The 14800-nt window shown below is 53.4% G+C and overlaps 6 protein-coding genes across 6 annotated transcripts; 3 read left to right on the top strand and 3 right to left on the bottom strand.

The window, feature by feature from the left end:
- Nucleotides 1–311: 311 nt before the first annotated feature.
- COCSUDRAFT_5658 (putative malate/L-lact) lies at nt 312–2187 on the top strand (the record flags this gene model as incomplete). The annotated part of the gene is made up of 6 exons (XM_005646975.1): nt 312–503; nt 600–856; nt 966–1145; nt 1262–1435; nt 1585–1838; nt 2114–2187. Coding segments are annotated over 6 exons (1131 nt in total), but the record flags the coding sequence as incomplete, so codon positions are not given.
- Nucleotides 2188–2512: 325 nt separating this feature from the next.
- On the top strand, nt 2513–5160 carry COCSUDRAFT_37091 (cystathionine beta-lyase; the record flags this gene model as incomplete). The annotated part of the gene is made up of 7 exons (XM_005646974.1): nt 2513–2695; nt 2961–3145; nt 3308–3422; nt 3542–3724; nt 3928–4166; nt 4450–4652; nt 5009–5160. The coding sequence occupies 7 exons, from the start codon at nt 2513–2515 to the stop codon at nt 5158–5160; spliced, it is 1260 nt and encodes a 419-aa protein (XP_005647031.1).
- A 104-nt stretch (nt 5161–5264) lies between these two features.
- Nucleotides 5265–6607, bottom strand: COCSUDRAFT_33535 (DUF1771-domain-containing protein). The gene is made up of 3 exons (XM_005646973.1): nt 6151–6607; nt 5834–6052; nt 5265–5703 (listed from the first exon to the last, which is right to left on the bottom strand). Exons 1-3 carry the CDS (start codon nt 6268–6270, stop codon nt 5464–5466), a joined length of 579 nt encoding a protein of 192 aa, XP_005647030.1. The 5' UTR covers nt 6271–6607; the 3' UTR covers nt 5265–5463.
- Nucleotides 6608–7200: 593 nt separating this feature from the next.
- COCSUDRAFT_53833 (hypothetical protein) lies at nt 7201–9246 on the top strand. The gene is made up of 6 exons (XM_005646972.1): nt 7201–7230; nt 7334–7496; nt 7644–7714; nt 7823–7975; nt 8093–8255; nt 8366–9246. Exons 1-6 carry the CDS (start codon nt 7216–7218, stop codon nt 8557–8559), a joined length of 759 nt encoding a protein of 252 aa, XP_005647029.1. The 5' UTR covers nt 7201–7215; the 3' UTR covers nt 8560–9246.
- On the bottom strand, nt 9197–11431 carry COCSUDRAFT_83480 (hypothetical protein; the record flags this gene model as incomplete). The annotated part of the gene is made up of 6 exons (XM_005647010.1): nt 9197–9454; nt 9619–9710; nt 10076–10198; nt 10344–10605; nt 10752–10878; nt 11424–11431. The coding sequence occupies 6 exons, from the start codon at nt 11429–11431 to the stop codon at nt 9197–9199; spliced, it is 870 nt and encodes a 289-aa protein (XP_005647067.1).
- A 1339-nt stretch (nt 11432–12770) lies between these two features.
- Nucleotides 12771–14720, bottom strand: COCSUDRAFT_33533 (hypothetical protein). The gene is made up of 6 exons (XM_005646971.1): nt 14554–14720; nt 14291–14473; nt 13985–14176; nt 13734–13863; nt 13458–13630; nt 12771–13327 (listed from the first exon to the last, which is right to left on the bottom strand). The coding sequence occupies exons 3-6, from the start codon at nt 14123–14125 to the stop codon at nt 13160–13162; spliced, it is 612 nt and encodes a 203-aa protein (XP_005647028.1). The 5' UTR covers nt 14126–14176; nt 14291–14473; nt 14554–14720; the 3' UTR covers nt 12771–13159.
- Between the last annotated feature and the right edge of the window lie 80 nt (nt 14721–14800).

The following is a 14800-nucleotide window of genomic DNA, read 5'->3' as shown; positions in this document are numbered from 1 at the left end:
TTCAATTAATTCATTGGCAAGGTAGAAAATTGGAAAAAGGCAAAAGTGGCAAGAAAGAGCCTCGGCTTTTTGCAACACGTGCACATGACTCATCACACCCGCCGCTTCGGCTAGCTGCACATTCTGAAGGGGAAGAAAACAAGAAGGAACACTCTTTTTGTTAATATCAGTGATTGGATATGGCATCACGCACGACAGTGGGTGTTCTTTCGGGACAGACCTGCTCTCTGACCGTCTTGTCTACAGCACATGCACGTGTCTTCACTGTTCTTCAACCTTTGCACAGTACTAGGCTGCATCTTTACAGTGTCCTAAGGTCCAGAGAGTCATCGAAAAGGGCGCAGTTGCCATCGATGAGGAGACAGAGTGTCCAAGCGTCTCCACTGAGCCCCACATCTACGTCTGACACTGAAGCTATTCCTATCAGCGATCTTAGAGGACTGCTCGAACAAGCAATCCGCGCGTTGGGATACTCTGAAGAAGAGACAGATGTGATTGTCGAGGTGAGGATAATCGCCACTGCTGATATCCCACATTTGCGCTGAATTCCTGCACTAGTACTGGGGAAGAGAGAGACTATGTGTCAACTTGACATGCAGGCGATCTTGTGGTCCCAGCTACGAGGCAATTCCCAAGGGGTCATCAAGATCCCCAGTGGCGCCTTTGCAATCCCGCCTGGCACTGGCCCTGCTGTTGTTGTTCAGGACTCTCCTGTGAGCGCAAGCATAGATGGGCAGCAATGCCTCGGAATGCTGGCACTGCACAAGGCAACCAAGCTGGCTGTGGCTAAGGCGAAGCAGGCTGGTGTGGGCATAGTGGGTATAAACAACACAGCATCCACCACAGGCGCTCTGGGGTGCGCGGGTCTTTGTGGTTCTACGAATATAATTCGAGTGAAATCTTGTGCCTAAAGGTGAGGTCTACTGAGAGGATGGCAGCTGATCGTACGTCTCATGTGCTCGCAGGCATTGGGTGGAGCAAATCGCAGATGCAGGCTTGGTGGGGATCATCATGTGCCAGAGCCCAGAGTATGTGGCACCGCACGGTTCCACGGAGGCCATCTTTGGCACCAATCCGATTGCGCTTGGGTGTCCCTCTGACGGAGGTCCCGTCATTGTGGACCTGGCAACGTCTGCTCAGTCCTGGTGACGATCCTTGAGTGCTTCGTTTCCTGACCTCCTGGCTTTACCAGTCGTACTTGTGGGCTGAGAAGCAGAGTTTGACTGTTGACTTGACGTCACAATGGTCTCTTTTCATGCAGGTACAGCTTGCTTGAAGCCAAAGAGAGCGGTCAGGCGGTGGGTGAAGACATAGGGTACGATGCGCGCGGTGAGCCCACTACAGATCCCGGCAGCATCCTCGATGGCGGCGCCATCCGCACCTTTGACAGGCATGCCCCCTGCCACCGGCATCGCACAGAATTTTTTTTAGAGCTGTGGATATCAATATGGCTGCCACACAATTCCAGCATTTTCAGAAAGCGGTAGCCCTTTTGGTAATGCTTCTGCTCTATTATTATTCGATCACGTGTTTCTGCACGGATGCATGCTGATGGGTTGCACGCGTGCGGGGGCCCTCACGCAGGTCTTACAAGGGCAGCGCGCTCGCGTTGCTGGTGGAGATTCTGGGGGGGGCGCTGGCGGGGGGAGCGGTGGTGGGCAAGGCGGCCGCGCGCAACTGGGGCAGCCTCGTGGCCGCCGTCGACCCGGCCGCGCTCGGGGACGCCGCCGCCTTCAGCTCGCGCGTCTCCGCGCTGCTGCGCCGCGTCAAGGCTGCGCGGCCGGCCCCGGGCGTCGCCGAGATCCGCCTGCCCGGCGAGAGCAGCGCGGAACTGGCCGGTATGCAGCGCCACTCTTGTTGCCCTCCTGCTGTGTGCTGCTGCACAGGAGTACTGCAGGACAGTGCAGAACGCAAGCAGTGAAGAATAAATCCAAATCTCTAATTGTCTCCCTGGCTCATACCTGCGACCCTAGAGTACTAGAGGACAGTGCAGGACGCAGTGATAATGGTGCCAGCATAAACACAAGTAATCCTACTGGTGTCCCTGGGATGTGATTGGTGGTTGTTTAGAAACGCATGAAGAGGCTGATGGTGTGGTGTGGAATGCCTGTAGAGCGCTGCAGGGCGGCTGGCGTGGTGCCCATGTCCAGCAGGCTGTATGAGCAGCTGCGCGCGGCTGCCAGCGCTGGCGGAAGCAGGAGGGAGCCGGGTGCTACCCCTTCCAGCAACGGCAGCAATCATACAGGCAGGTCTGAGCAGCCCTCCACATCGCAAGCCCCCCGGCTTGGAGCAGCAGGTGTGTTCCCACCCCTGCTGAGCCCAAGCTGGGACTTCCTTCAGGAGCCAGACCAGAATCGATCTGTGCACGCACCTTCTTAGGTTGTCCATACCGTGGCATTATAAGATTAGCAGTGCTCCTTGCAGCACTGTAGTGCCCTGGAGAGATGAGTGAGTGTTGCAAGGGTTTTGAGAGGCTCTCATTGTGCGTCCAGGTGGGCGGGAGGGTTGGGCGATGGCGACGCGGCTGGTGCATGCGCCCAAAGTGACCAGCGATCCGTACGGGGCGGTGTCTCCGCCGCTGTACCAGACGGCGACATTTGAGCAGGTGAGCGCGGTGGAGTGCGGCCGCTACGACTACTCGCGCTCCGGCAACCCCACGCGCACCCAGCTGGAGGCCCACATCGCCCACCTCGAGGCACGACTTTGCCATCTTTTCTTGCAAAAACTAATGCATGCATGTTTTCCTCTTTGTTCACAGGACAGTAGATGATCGCTCATCCCTGTCACAAGGGCCTCCGGGCAATCTATGCTCTGGGCTGAGGCACTGAGATGCTTGGAGGTACAATATCCAGCAGCATACCTGGCCTGCACGGGGCAGCTGTAAGGGAGACCCGGCAGGATGCTTTGGTGGTGTGGCTGAGCGAACGAGAGTGGGCTGACATGGGTCTGGGCTGAGGCAGGGCGCGGCGCGGTCGTTTGCGTTTGGCAGCGGGATGGCGGCGCTGTCGGCAGTACTGCGGCTGGTGCGCAACGGCGAGCACGTGGTGGCGGGCGACGACATCTATGGTGGCACCTCGCGCCTGCTCACGCGCGTCGCCCCAGACCTCGGCATCTCCGTCACAAACGTGTCCACCACCGAGACCGAGTGCGGCCCCCTCACCTGCCATATGCATGCAGCTCTCAGACGTTTCCTTTCCTCTGTGTTCTTGGCTCACATGCTTGCATGTAGCCTGCTGCCGGTGAGGAAGATGATGTGTCCACAAGACTGCGGTGCCATGTTTTGAGGGAGGGATGGTGTGTCATGCAGGCCTTTGCGGCAGGCGATCATCCCTGGGAAGACGAAGCTCGTGATGCTCGAGTCGCCCACCAACCCGCGCATGCAAATATGCGACATCGCCGCGCTCACAGCCATTGCCCATGAGGTCAGCCCCCCACACTTCTCCTGTGCAGCCACTCCGCTTGCTTTGCTGAGTGTCTTGCTGACAATATGTCAAGAAGTGCAAACTGCTTGGGGTGACAGCTGTGGTATGTGGTGGATCAGGCTGGCGCTCTTGTGGTGGTGGACAACAGCATCCTGGCGCCCACCTTCCAGCAGCCGCTGGTGCTGGGCGCTGACATCGTCATGACATCAGCCACCAAGTTCATCGCCGGCCACTCTGATGTCACCGGGGGACTGCTGTCCGTTAGAGACCCCGAGCTCGCCGAGCGCGTGTACTTCTACCAGGTGCGCCCATCGCCAGAACACTACATCCCTTCTCCATTCTGTCGCCCTTGGTCCAGGCGCCCTGTCAGAGCAAAGCTTATAAGAGCACAGCTCACAACAGTGCTCATGAGCGCTTTATCAAATTTAAGTTGGAGCAATGCCTCATCAAAAATGGTAAGGAAGCGACACAGTGGTGATGAGAGGGGGAGTGGTGACGTGCGCAGAATGCGGAGGGCAGCGGGTTGGGCCCATTCGACTGCTGGCTGGCCATGCGCGGCCTGAAGACGATGGCGCTGCGAATGGAGCGGCAGGCGGCGAGCGCTGCGCTGATCGCTCGCTGGCTGCAGGCCCACCCGCTGGTGCGCAAGGTCAACTACCCGGGCCTCCCCAGCCACCCGGGCCACGCTGTGCACGCTGCGCAGTCCTCCAGCGGCGGCTCCCTGCTCAGCTTCGAGACCGGCAGGTGCGCGCACCCAGATACCATGGCTTCTGCGCGTGTTCTGATCTGCATCACTGACTCTCCTCCTGCTGAATCAAGCATTCATTCGTCATGGTCTAAGTATACCAGCAGACCCAGGGTCCCTTCCAGTGGCCACTGGAAGGATTGACCATGCTTTGAAGCTCCTGGAGATTGTGTGGCTCCCTCCATGAAAGGGCTATGTGGAGCAATCAGCGACACTTCTCGGAATTTTTGCATGCACTGTGGCACAATGAGTCTGACTGGGGTGGCTGCACTCCTGGCGCAGCATTGAGGCGAGCCGCACGGTGGCGGAGCAGGCGCAGCTGTTCAAGATCACGGTCAGCTTTGGCAGCGTCAGCTCGCTCATCAGCCTGCCCTGCTACATGAGCCACGCCTCCATCCCGGCCGCCCTGCGCGTGCAACGGGGCCTCCCGGACGACCTCGTCCGCATCTCCGTCGGCATCGAAGACCCCGCCGACCTGCTCGCCGGTGAGTGGTCATTACTAATATCATTACAAGATTGTCAGACCCTGAGCCAGAGGCCACAGGGCATGCATGCAGAACGCCTGCAGCCACATCTACGGGATAACAATGGTTTGCAAGCCTAGCACTGATTTGCATACAAGTGGCTTCCAGTGCTGCCCCTGTTTGGGTAGCCACCGCCAGTACTGGGCTGGTATGATGTCCTGGCAGCATCCCCTGTGCACCACTGTTCTGCTAGTGTCACATACACAAGAATCTGCTGTGCTGAGTGGGCCGGTGAGCAGCGCGCGCACTGGCTTTGGGTGTTGAGAGTGATGGTTGGATGGCAATTTGGCTGAGTGGGAAGTTGTGTGCCCATGCAGATCTTGACCAGGCGATGAGGAAAGCAATGGATGCAATTGGCATGACTGCAGCCGTCCCAGGGTTCCAGCTTGATGGGTTTACAGGCAGTCAGCGAGAGCGACAGCTTCTGGACAGGATAGCACAGCTTGAGGCACAGCTGCAGCCAACATGAATACTTACATGACCAGCCACTTGGGAATCTGTACTAAACTAGCAGCAATCTTGACACTGGGGTTCATTAAGCCGCCTCTCTGATTGAAAGTTTTCACCGTCGTTGGGTGCACAATTACAAGTATTGTTCAGAAAAGGTAATTGTAACGCTTAAATCTGATGGTCAAAGTAGCAACATGAATTCACAATGTAAGGCAATACCAGTTCTGTGAATATTGTTCCTTCATGCAGTTCTCAATGTCTTGGTCCCAAGCCGATTTCTCTCAATCTGTCCTCAACGGCACTCATCAATATCAGCCCTGGTTCAAGACTTGTGGAAGATCTTGCGGAAAAGGGATTTGATTCCCTTGAAGAATGCGGCAAGCCCGTCCATGACCTTGCCCTCGCCCTCCAGAATGACATAGACACATCCGTCGTGGGGCTTGTTTGGGATGCATGTCAGCCTCTCCTCCTGCGCCAGCTTCTCGATGGCTGGCTTAAGCTTCTGCACGCCGCCTGCGCTGTGATTGCCCTTCCCCACAATGAACACCAGGTACTCTTTGCCCTGCGCACACCAGGTTTCAGCTCTAAACAGTGTTGCTATGCAGTGTCTTAGTGAAGTCAGAGCACTGCTGGCAGATGCAACAGAACAGTGTATGCGGATGGCTGGGCCTTGGTACTGAACGCCCGCTCACCTCGCCTCTGGCCTTCACAATGCACTCACGTGCGCGCCGCACAGCCTCATCAACGTAGAGGCCATGCAGGTCAATCGTGGCGCTGTCCCGACCCATGTTGTTCCCCTGGAAAGCTGCATCGCTTGCCATCCTGTTCGCTTTTTCCATGAGCGCAGCCTCGGCTTTCCCCTTGTTCGACAGCGCTTTCGCCTCTGCCTTGCGCCCGCTCCTGAATGCGTCCTGGGCCACCATTGATGCACAGTCAGCACAATGATCTGACAACTGGTACTTTCCCTGCAACAGCTAGTAAAACGTTCAGCCAGGCCATGACCCCGCACCTGTGACTGCTGATAGTATTGGTTGCGCAGTTCTGCATGTTTCTTGGCCTCTGCACGGTAGTGCTCATGCTGGCTCACGCCCGCAGGCGCCTGTGAAGGGTGGGAATTTGTGTTCCCCATTGCAGTGTCCTTTCCCTTCCTCTCAGTGGCAAAATCGCAAAGTGCGGTCCTCAAGAAATTCACAAATTCGTTGTCTGACAAAGATCGGGGAGCCACAGCCTGCTGTGCTAGCTCACAGGCACAAAGGGCTTGCCGTCTGATCGGCCTCAAGAAGACTGCCATATGTTCTATAATCAGCTACGAACATATAGTCCACTTGGGACTGCATAGCTAGTCACGTTTGATGCTCAATGCTAGATCCAAGGCAGTACCCAGAAGGATGTCCTATCCTGGAGGCGTTTTCTTTTGTTAGTGGAGCAGTCGCTATGAAATCCAACAAAGAAATGGAATGTTAAAGCTATCCCTCCTTCTGCCAGGCTGCTCTTCAGCTCTGCTTGGATCCCAGTCCCAGGAAGAAAATGTATTTACCTCGTGCCTGCACATGCATGCACATGATGGCGTCCCGTCACTCAGCTTCTCCTTGTGTCTCGTTTCTTGTTCTGCCGAATTTGTGAGGCTCGGCTCGAGCAACCGAGCACATTGGTGATAAAGCGCAAGAATATTTTGACCATGCACCTGCTCAAGATGTAGATATTGAGCCCATCTGTTACTTAGATGATTGTCAAAGTCATCAGATATCCAGTGAAGCTGTGTCCCATCCTTGGCCCAGACGAACTGCCACAACGATTCGGGAAGCCTGCAAATAAAATTTCAAGCTTCATTTTCGGCTGAAAGACTTTAGGACGAGAGGAGTATAAAGAAAACTCTCTCAAAGTTAAGTGATTGAGACTTGGAAACAATAGAATGCCTCCACGGGGGCCACCACAACCGCATCAATATGCGCAGCCGGGAATTCCCATACAGCCTGGTGTGCCTGGCCAGCCAGGGCAACAGGTTCCATTCAATCACAACTCCTATGGTGACCCTTATGCCCAGGCGCCCTACGCCCAAGCCAATCCTTATGGGATGCCAAACCCGCAGGTAAGTGTCCTCTTGTAATTACTTTTCATGTCTCTTGTCACCTTATTTTGGAATTGTGCCAACTCTCCAAGCAAGAGGTTGAACAAATTCCTGCTCTACTCAGGCACCCTTCCCTGTCAATGACCCCCTGATGGCCATGGGTAGCAGCATGCTGCGGCAGTCGGGTGCAACCTACCTGGAGAGTGGGAAGAAGTACATGCAGTCATGGACAGGCGTGCTCTCCGGGGGTCTCCTCCACTATCACTTTGACATCAACTCAGAGTACGGTGAGGCACACTCCTTTTCACCAGAAGCTCCTTAGAATTACATGTAGCTGACATTTGTTGTCTGCCGGCATAAAATATCTGCTGCATGGGGACTGCTTGACCGCTCTGTTAGGTTCTTCTCGTTCTTAATGACGTGGGCATGCGCAGTGCGGAACAAGCTGATGATGCTGCTGGCGCCTTTCCTGAGGCGATGGAACTACACACGAGTGCTGGAGCAGGTCAGTGCCACCACCTCTTGCAGCAGCCACCGCTCCACGGCATACATGGAGCTTGTTTGATATGACATGTATGATCTAATCACAAGCCTGGCTGCCGATGTTGCGCAGATCACTGGCGGCCACAAATATCTCCCTCCTCGCCAGGATGTCAATGCGCCTGACCTGTACATTCCCTTCATGGCACTCTGCACCTGCTGCCTCCTGGCCAGCATCAGCAAGGTGGTCACAGGGCGATTCTCCCCGGACACCATGTATGCCACGGTGAGTTCCAACATGCAATCCTTTTGAGTACCAGTGATCACAAGTGTATACATTTTTCATTTGGCTGTTTCCTGGCGAAATAGAGCATGGACATCCATTGTTTTTGTGTATTTGCAGGTCAGCAAGGGCTTTGGAGCCTGGGCAGTGCATTGGATGGTTCTCAAAGCCCTGATGTACGTGCTGGGGGCATCTGCTGCGATTCCCTTCCTGGAGCTGGCATCGTATGCGGGCTACCCATTCGTGCCAGCCTGTATTGCCATGCTGGCACGCATGACTCTAGGTGCGCAGGCCTCTTTTCACACAAGGGCCGAGCCTTTATTGGGACCATTATGCTGCTGCTGTACCATGCGCGTCGAATGCTGCATTCTTATTGTGGAGCAATTTGTGCAGGGACGTGGGGATTCAGGGCAGTGTGGGCGTACGGCGCAGCCATGATAGGGATTGTGCTGGTTCGCACGCTGAAGCGCATCATCTTCTATGAAGCGCGACAGTACAGCATCGACTCGACCACGCACAACTACCTGCTGCTCGCGCTCTGGATCTTTGAGTTCCCATTCACCTGGTGGCTTGCACTTTTGCCATGAATTGTGCAGAACAGAACAGCGCTGTACGGCTAGCCAACCATGCGGGTCTCGCACTGTGAATGCTGGTACAAACGGAACTTCCTTGAAGGTCACAAACGGTTGGAAGAGAGGGAGCTCTTGCTTTCTTTACTTGTACAGAGTTTGCGTGTAGGCATTCAGGAGAGTCAAGAGAGGAATGGCATGTTCGACTTGGGGACAGGAAAACGTCCAGTTCAAAAACAAAACATTACTAGCCACGTGCACGGTTTCTGTACACACTGTCAAGATGATGCACGGTACCATACATGTGACTTCTGCTCCTATAAATCTTACTTTCCTGAGGAACAAACACATGGCTACGCAGCAGCCTCACTGAATGCCTGCTTCAAGCAGATCTAAATTGCTTCTCAGGGGGAGCACCATGAATTCCAATGGCATGCCACTCGTGAAGTGGCTACAAGGGCCTGATTCAGAATGAAAAAACCCCAAGAATATTGAGGCAGCTCTCAGTAACTGTAATAACAAGTAGTTCTCAATGTTCAAAAATGAAATTATATATTGAGAGCTGCACAACGGATGCCTCGACATGCGGAGGCACTTATCCCAGTCCTACTGTACACTGCCGTATCCTAAGAGACTCCCTAAGAGTCTCAATGGCTCATCCTTGAAAGTCAATGGTGGACTCCATTCTGGATCTGGCTGTCAAATAGAGGACCACAGTGAAGACAATGCAGATGAGGACATAGAGCTGTTGCTGCGGCAGGTGCAGCCAGGAGCTGCCATTTGTCGCCACACTGTCACAGCTCTGTCCCAGCAGCACATCACGCACACCCAGGAGGCTCCCACGCACGCCCTCTGCCGTGGCCGTGGCTGCCAGCATCAGCATCAGCTTCCTCGCCTCTGGCACCTTGACAACCTGCCTTTGTTCCATACACACCTTATACACTGCTTACCCTCTCATGACTACTTAGGAGAAATTCTTCTCCACACATGCAGGAATCTTCCCTTGCTGCAACCAACAAGCAGTGGACAACTGCAAACTGAAGGAGTGCACATTCGTTGTCTGCATCAGCACATCACCTGGATGACCTCATTAGCCCAGCTGTCAGTTGGGCCGCTGCTGCTCGCTTGTTTGCCCAACCTCTGCTCTGACGCGCTGCACGAACCCTTGCCTGGCAGCATGTCAGGAGGGATCAGGTTGGCAGTGGCATCCACGGCCTCACGGCAGCTGGCATGATGCACATGAGATTGGGCTGTGGGAGCAGGACAGCTCCCCTGCAGCTGGTCCTCTGGCTGCATCGTCGCTGAATACACTTCTTCCTCGACCACCACTGTCCTGCAAGGTGGCAAGATGTGTGAGAAACAGCTTCTTTTTCAGTACCAGAAAGGTGCGATAGAGGCAGCTACAAACACAGATTGGTGAATGTATGCAGTGCAAACCTGCTGGTGGTGGAGGGCCGTCTGAGGTATGAGTTGACCAGTTCATGCACGAAAACGCGCGTGAGGCCGCCCATGACTGCGCTGTTTTGGCCCTGACCAATGGCAGCCAGCAGGTCTGCCCATGAGTTGGTGCCTTCCAGCTTCTCCATGTACACCTCCATGCCCTCCCTCACAAATGTGCGGATGCTGGTTGTCGACAGCTGCTGCCCCTCCCGGCTCCCTGATCACAGGCAATCATGCAATCTCAGCTATCTAATAGCAACAATGCTGGGCGAACCAAGCATTTGAGCAGCGTCTCAATCTCAGCCTGACGAGAAGCAACACAATCAAATGCTGTAGCACGGCAGAGGCAGGCCCGCACTCACCAGCAAAGTGCAGCAATCTCTGCATCATGTCAGGCTGCCCAGAATCTGCCGCAGCTTGCGCCAGGTTTGAGCAAAATGCATCTGTTGAGCTCTTGCATGCGACGCTGATGGCCAGGGTCAAGAGGCTGCTGCCGCGCTCGCTGCTCAACACATCCAGAATCTTTGTGGTCATGTCTCTGGATCCCTCGCCTAATGATGAAGCCCCCTCCACAGCCCCCCGGACTGCTGCTGACACGAGCTGTGATGTCGACTGCTGCACTTCCTGCACATAACATCCAGTGACTTGTCCATCCAGACACACAAGTGGGAATTCACTGCACCCAAAAAGCAAAGCCCAGCAATACTTGTCCGTCTCACCATGTCACACTGCATCACTCCGTCTTGGATTCAATCTTAGCGGTGGCATACCTGGGACTCTGCCAGCCGCAGCAGTTGCCTGAAGCTTTGCGGCAGCTGCTCTGAGTCCGAGCTCAGAAAGCTCTGCAAGTCGCTAAGCAGCAGAGAGCTGACCTCGGACCCCACCAGGAAGGCCTCACTGTACTTACGCAGAGCAGCCCTCAAACGACTCACGTACGACTCACTACCACTTTTTGTGCAGTAGTATGAACGATATGCAAGCACAGCTGCAGCAAGTGTCAGCAGACCCCCACAGGCCAGATATTTCCTCTGACGAGGCAATCTGACTGGCCAAAATTCCATCAGAGGCTACAACTGCACCCCAAAGGTGCAGAAGACACGTTTGTTGCAGTCGGGACACTTGGAACTGAGGATTGACAGGTTTACACAGACGCTCCTTTTCTGTAATTCACTGTCCCCGTTCAGGCTATGATGTGCACCAACGCAATAGAGTCGCCTTGATAATGTCAAGCAAAGTTGCAGAAGTTGAAACGAGCAAGCAGTGCTCCTTGCTGACAGGGCTTTTAAGAGTTGTTGGAACTGGTTTGGAGCACGTGCATCAAGACAAAAGGCCGGCCTCTCAGATATGACATCGCTGCATTTAATGGACGAGCTTTCTGTCTATCATGTCGTGATGCAAATAAATTTGGGAGATTTGCTCAGTGCAAAAGCGAGTTTCCTCACACCTTCATTGGATCGCCGTTGGGAGGGTGGGCATTCAAATGGGTTTTGCACGTGCGGTAAATCAACTCTATTTTTAGCAAGTTGCATCTGGAGAACAAAACTCGTGGACGAGCAGTGCTATCTGCGAGTCAATTCGAACTCTACTGAAATAATAGAGTCTCGAGGACTTCCAGAATGGACACACCAGTTGAAAGTGTGCAGATCATGGAGTCGTCGCCAAAGCTTGACGAGGAATCTTTCCTGAAAGCCTTCACTGAACGTATCATCGCCTGTGCACAGCAAAGTAGGAAGCAAAAAAATGGTACTGAAGCCGAGGACTCCCTTGTGGTGGGAGGACGACCTCTGACATTTGCATTTGCTATTCGACCCAAATCATCGAAGGGTTTGCTAAAACTTTGGTTGATTACAGGATTTGGATGATTGTGAAGTATCGACAGATGGATCTTGTCAATATCTCACGGTGGACGAGAAACATGCTATCGCAATCTTGGAGGTCGAACACATCCAGGCATTACTCGAGCAGGTTGTAAACCATTGCTTTGTTACTCCGTGTAGTAACAAGATACATCTTGAGATTCTTCAGGATCTGGCAATGCCTATGTGTTTCTAGTTTTGCCGAGATCTAAGGGTCTTTCCCTGCAGGCGATAGCAGAATCTGAGAAGGCATTACTGGAGGGTGAAGCCAGGCTTGCTGACTGGGAAGCCAAAGTGTCTTCAAACAACAGCTGCTTGTATCAATTGAAGCATGACGCACTTCCTGAGGCAGGCCAGCGCAGTGAAAAGGTCACAGCAGACCGCATATTGAGGCATCTGGAGCACATGATTGATGCTAAAGGCGCAGCAGTAGAGAGTTTCACTATTCAGGCTGCCACTCTGAAGGTGGGCGTTCTCATACAGTCATGTAAAACTGATACAACAGATTGCTGTCCACACTGACCACCACAACCCATGAATACACCACCGACATGGGCGCTGCTCGATTCATGTTCTTGCCTGTGTTCTGCTGAGCTCTTGAGAATTTTTAGAAGGGCGTGCAATGACTTGATGCGCAGGGAAAGTTGAAGAGTATACAGCACCAGACGCAGCATCAGCAGATCTTAGGGGAAGGATTGCACGCTGTGGATTTCGATCAATTGACAATCGAGAATCAGGAGCTCATTGCTCGGTTCAGCCAGTCCAACGCGGCGCTCTTATGCGCAAAGCGCAAGTCAGCTTCTTTGCTTCAGGTGACCATGCCAGTATACAAACGCACCATTCATTGGGAGGAAGAGCAAGAATAATTTCAAAGCCAATGCTGTCCCGTAAGATCATCTTGGCATGCCAGCAAATGTTTCTGTTGACTATATTCGACACACAAATAATTACAGTCATCGTCAGTTAGTATGCATCGGCCGATTTGCCACGGGATGCCTTACTTCATGCAGGCACTGTCTCAGAGGAAAGGGATGGTGAGGGAGACGATGGAGATGAGTGTGCGTCCTGTAGAACAGATCGCAGCATGCAATTCGAGCTGCATTGATGCAGGAGGCGACAAGCAACTCCTTGTCTATTAGCCCAAGCAGTTCAATGACATAAGCAATGGACAATTGCTTGCTAAATAGGAACGTTCAACATTCAATGCAATGTGAAATAACAAGATGTCGCAATGCTCGCTGCCCTGATCACATCAGTACAGCAGACGTTCAAAGAAAGCAGACACATACATTATGAAATGTGCTTTTGCGTACATGGATCATTCATCGAAATAGTGGCTCTAGGACCTTGAAGTCTTCACCGAGTGGCACTGCAGCTGCCACGTCCTGCGCATCAGCAGGCAGGAAACACAGCCTGCGCTCTTTGGGTGTGTCCAGTTGCACCAGTGCTCCTTTCACATCCCCCAGGGGCCAGCCCCGCAGCTTCCACACCTGCACACAACCATGGCGCTCGATTTGTCACCCTGTGAGAGGTTCCTCTGGCGACATTGCAAGTCACATGCACGCTCAGGATTGGGCAGCAATGACCATCCAAATGGCACGCAATTGGAAGAAGGCCAACCTGTGGGTATGCAACGTCCTGGAGTGGTACGATGGCACAGGCTGCAAGAGCGCTCTTCTCGCTGGCGTACTGCCTCAGGAACCCCAGGCAGTTCTGCAGCATCTCTGGCGACTGGAAAGCTTCCTTGACCTTTACCTGGCTCATGCTGGACTCCAGATCTGTAGATGGCGGCCCTTCAGCATGCCAGGAATGCACAATGAGGGCGAATAGTCATTTCAAGGACCGCATGCAAATATGATGTCAGCCATCACTTGATTAAGTCTGTGACCTCCTTACCAAGGAAGTAGACGGATGGCTCCAGCGTGTCAGCGTCCAAGGCCAGGGCTAAGCATTCCCTCTGAAATTCTGCAGTGTCTGCATTGAGTTGTCCAGACGGGTGCACTTGTTTTGCGCCCAGCGGTGCAGCCTGGCGTGCATGGAGACTCCAAGATCAGCCTTTGCACTGAATAATCTGCTCTTTCCTCACTTATAATAGACCTTGCAGGGCTATTGATGTTCCCAAAAGCTCAAAAGTGTCATTGTGATACCTGTTTGTTTCCCTGACTTTTCATCTCAACGCCACTGTTGCCGTTCACCGACTTGTTTTTCTCCTGATTTTCTTTGTCTTTCTTGGCATTTGGCTTTGATGAGTTTATCACTTTCTTGAGCTCTCGGGCTTTCTTTGCCATCTCAGCATTCTGTGCATTGCATTTTAGTGCGGCTTCCACCGCCTGGAGTGCCTGCTCCAACACATAATCTAGCTATGATATGGTCGCTGGAGTAAAAACAGCGAGAGGTGATAATGTCATTTTGCTTTATTCGGAAGTCTGATTGCTTGGATCAGGTAGGATCACCTCAGTATAAGCCCCTTGCAGCTCCAAAGCTAAGCCCTTTCGAAAGTGCCCCTTTTCCCAGTCTGGCCTCCGACGTATGCAGTCTTCTGCATCTTCGAGCGCTTTTGCCGCCTTTTTTAGTTGTAAGAGAGCTGCAGATCTGTTAGAGTACAGAACGGCAGAGTCTGGGTCCTCCTTGATGCCCTGCAGGAACATCACTAATATTCAGACTGTGAGCCAGAAGTCACCCGATCTCAACGATCACCTGCGCGCATTGCACCCACCTTGGTGTAGAGACCAGCAGCTTTGAGCCATTTCCCCTTCTTATATTCCGCGTTTCCTTGATCTTTGAAACTGCAGCTCGTTGTCTGACACATCTTGATTAAGCACACGAGGGCGACGTCGGACCGTGATTTGATGCACCAGTTGTCATGATCTGTCTTCACTACAGCAACGATCTTCTAGACACAGACTTCTTTCTCATCGCGCTGAACTTCTGCATGCATTGACCGGCAGGCCATGACCAGTATT

This window comes from Coccomyxa subellipsoidea (assembly GCF_000258705.1).
Source record: "Coccomyxa subellipsoidea C-169, whole genome shotgun sequence".
NCBI lineage: Eukaryota > Viridiplantae > Chlorophyta > Trebouxiophyceae > Coccomyxaceae > Coccomyxa > Coccomyxa subellipsoidea.
Note: the sequence above shows the minus strand (reverse complement) of the source record. Positions and strands in the feature narration are given on the sequence as shown.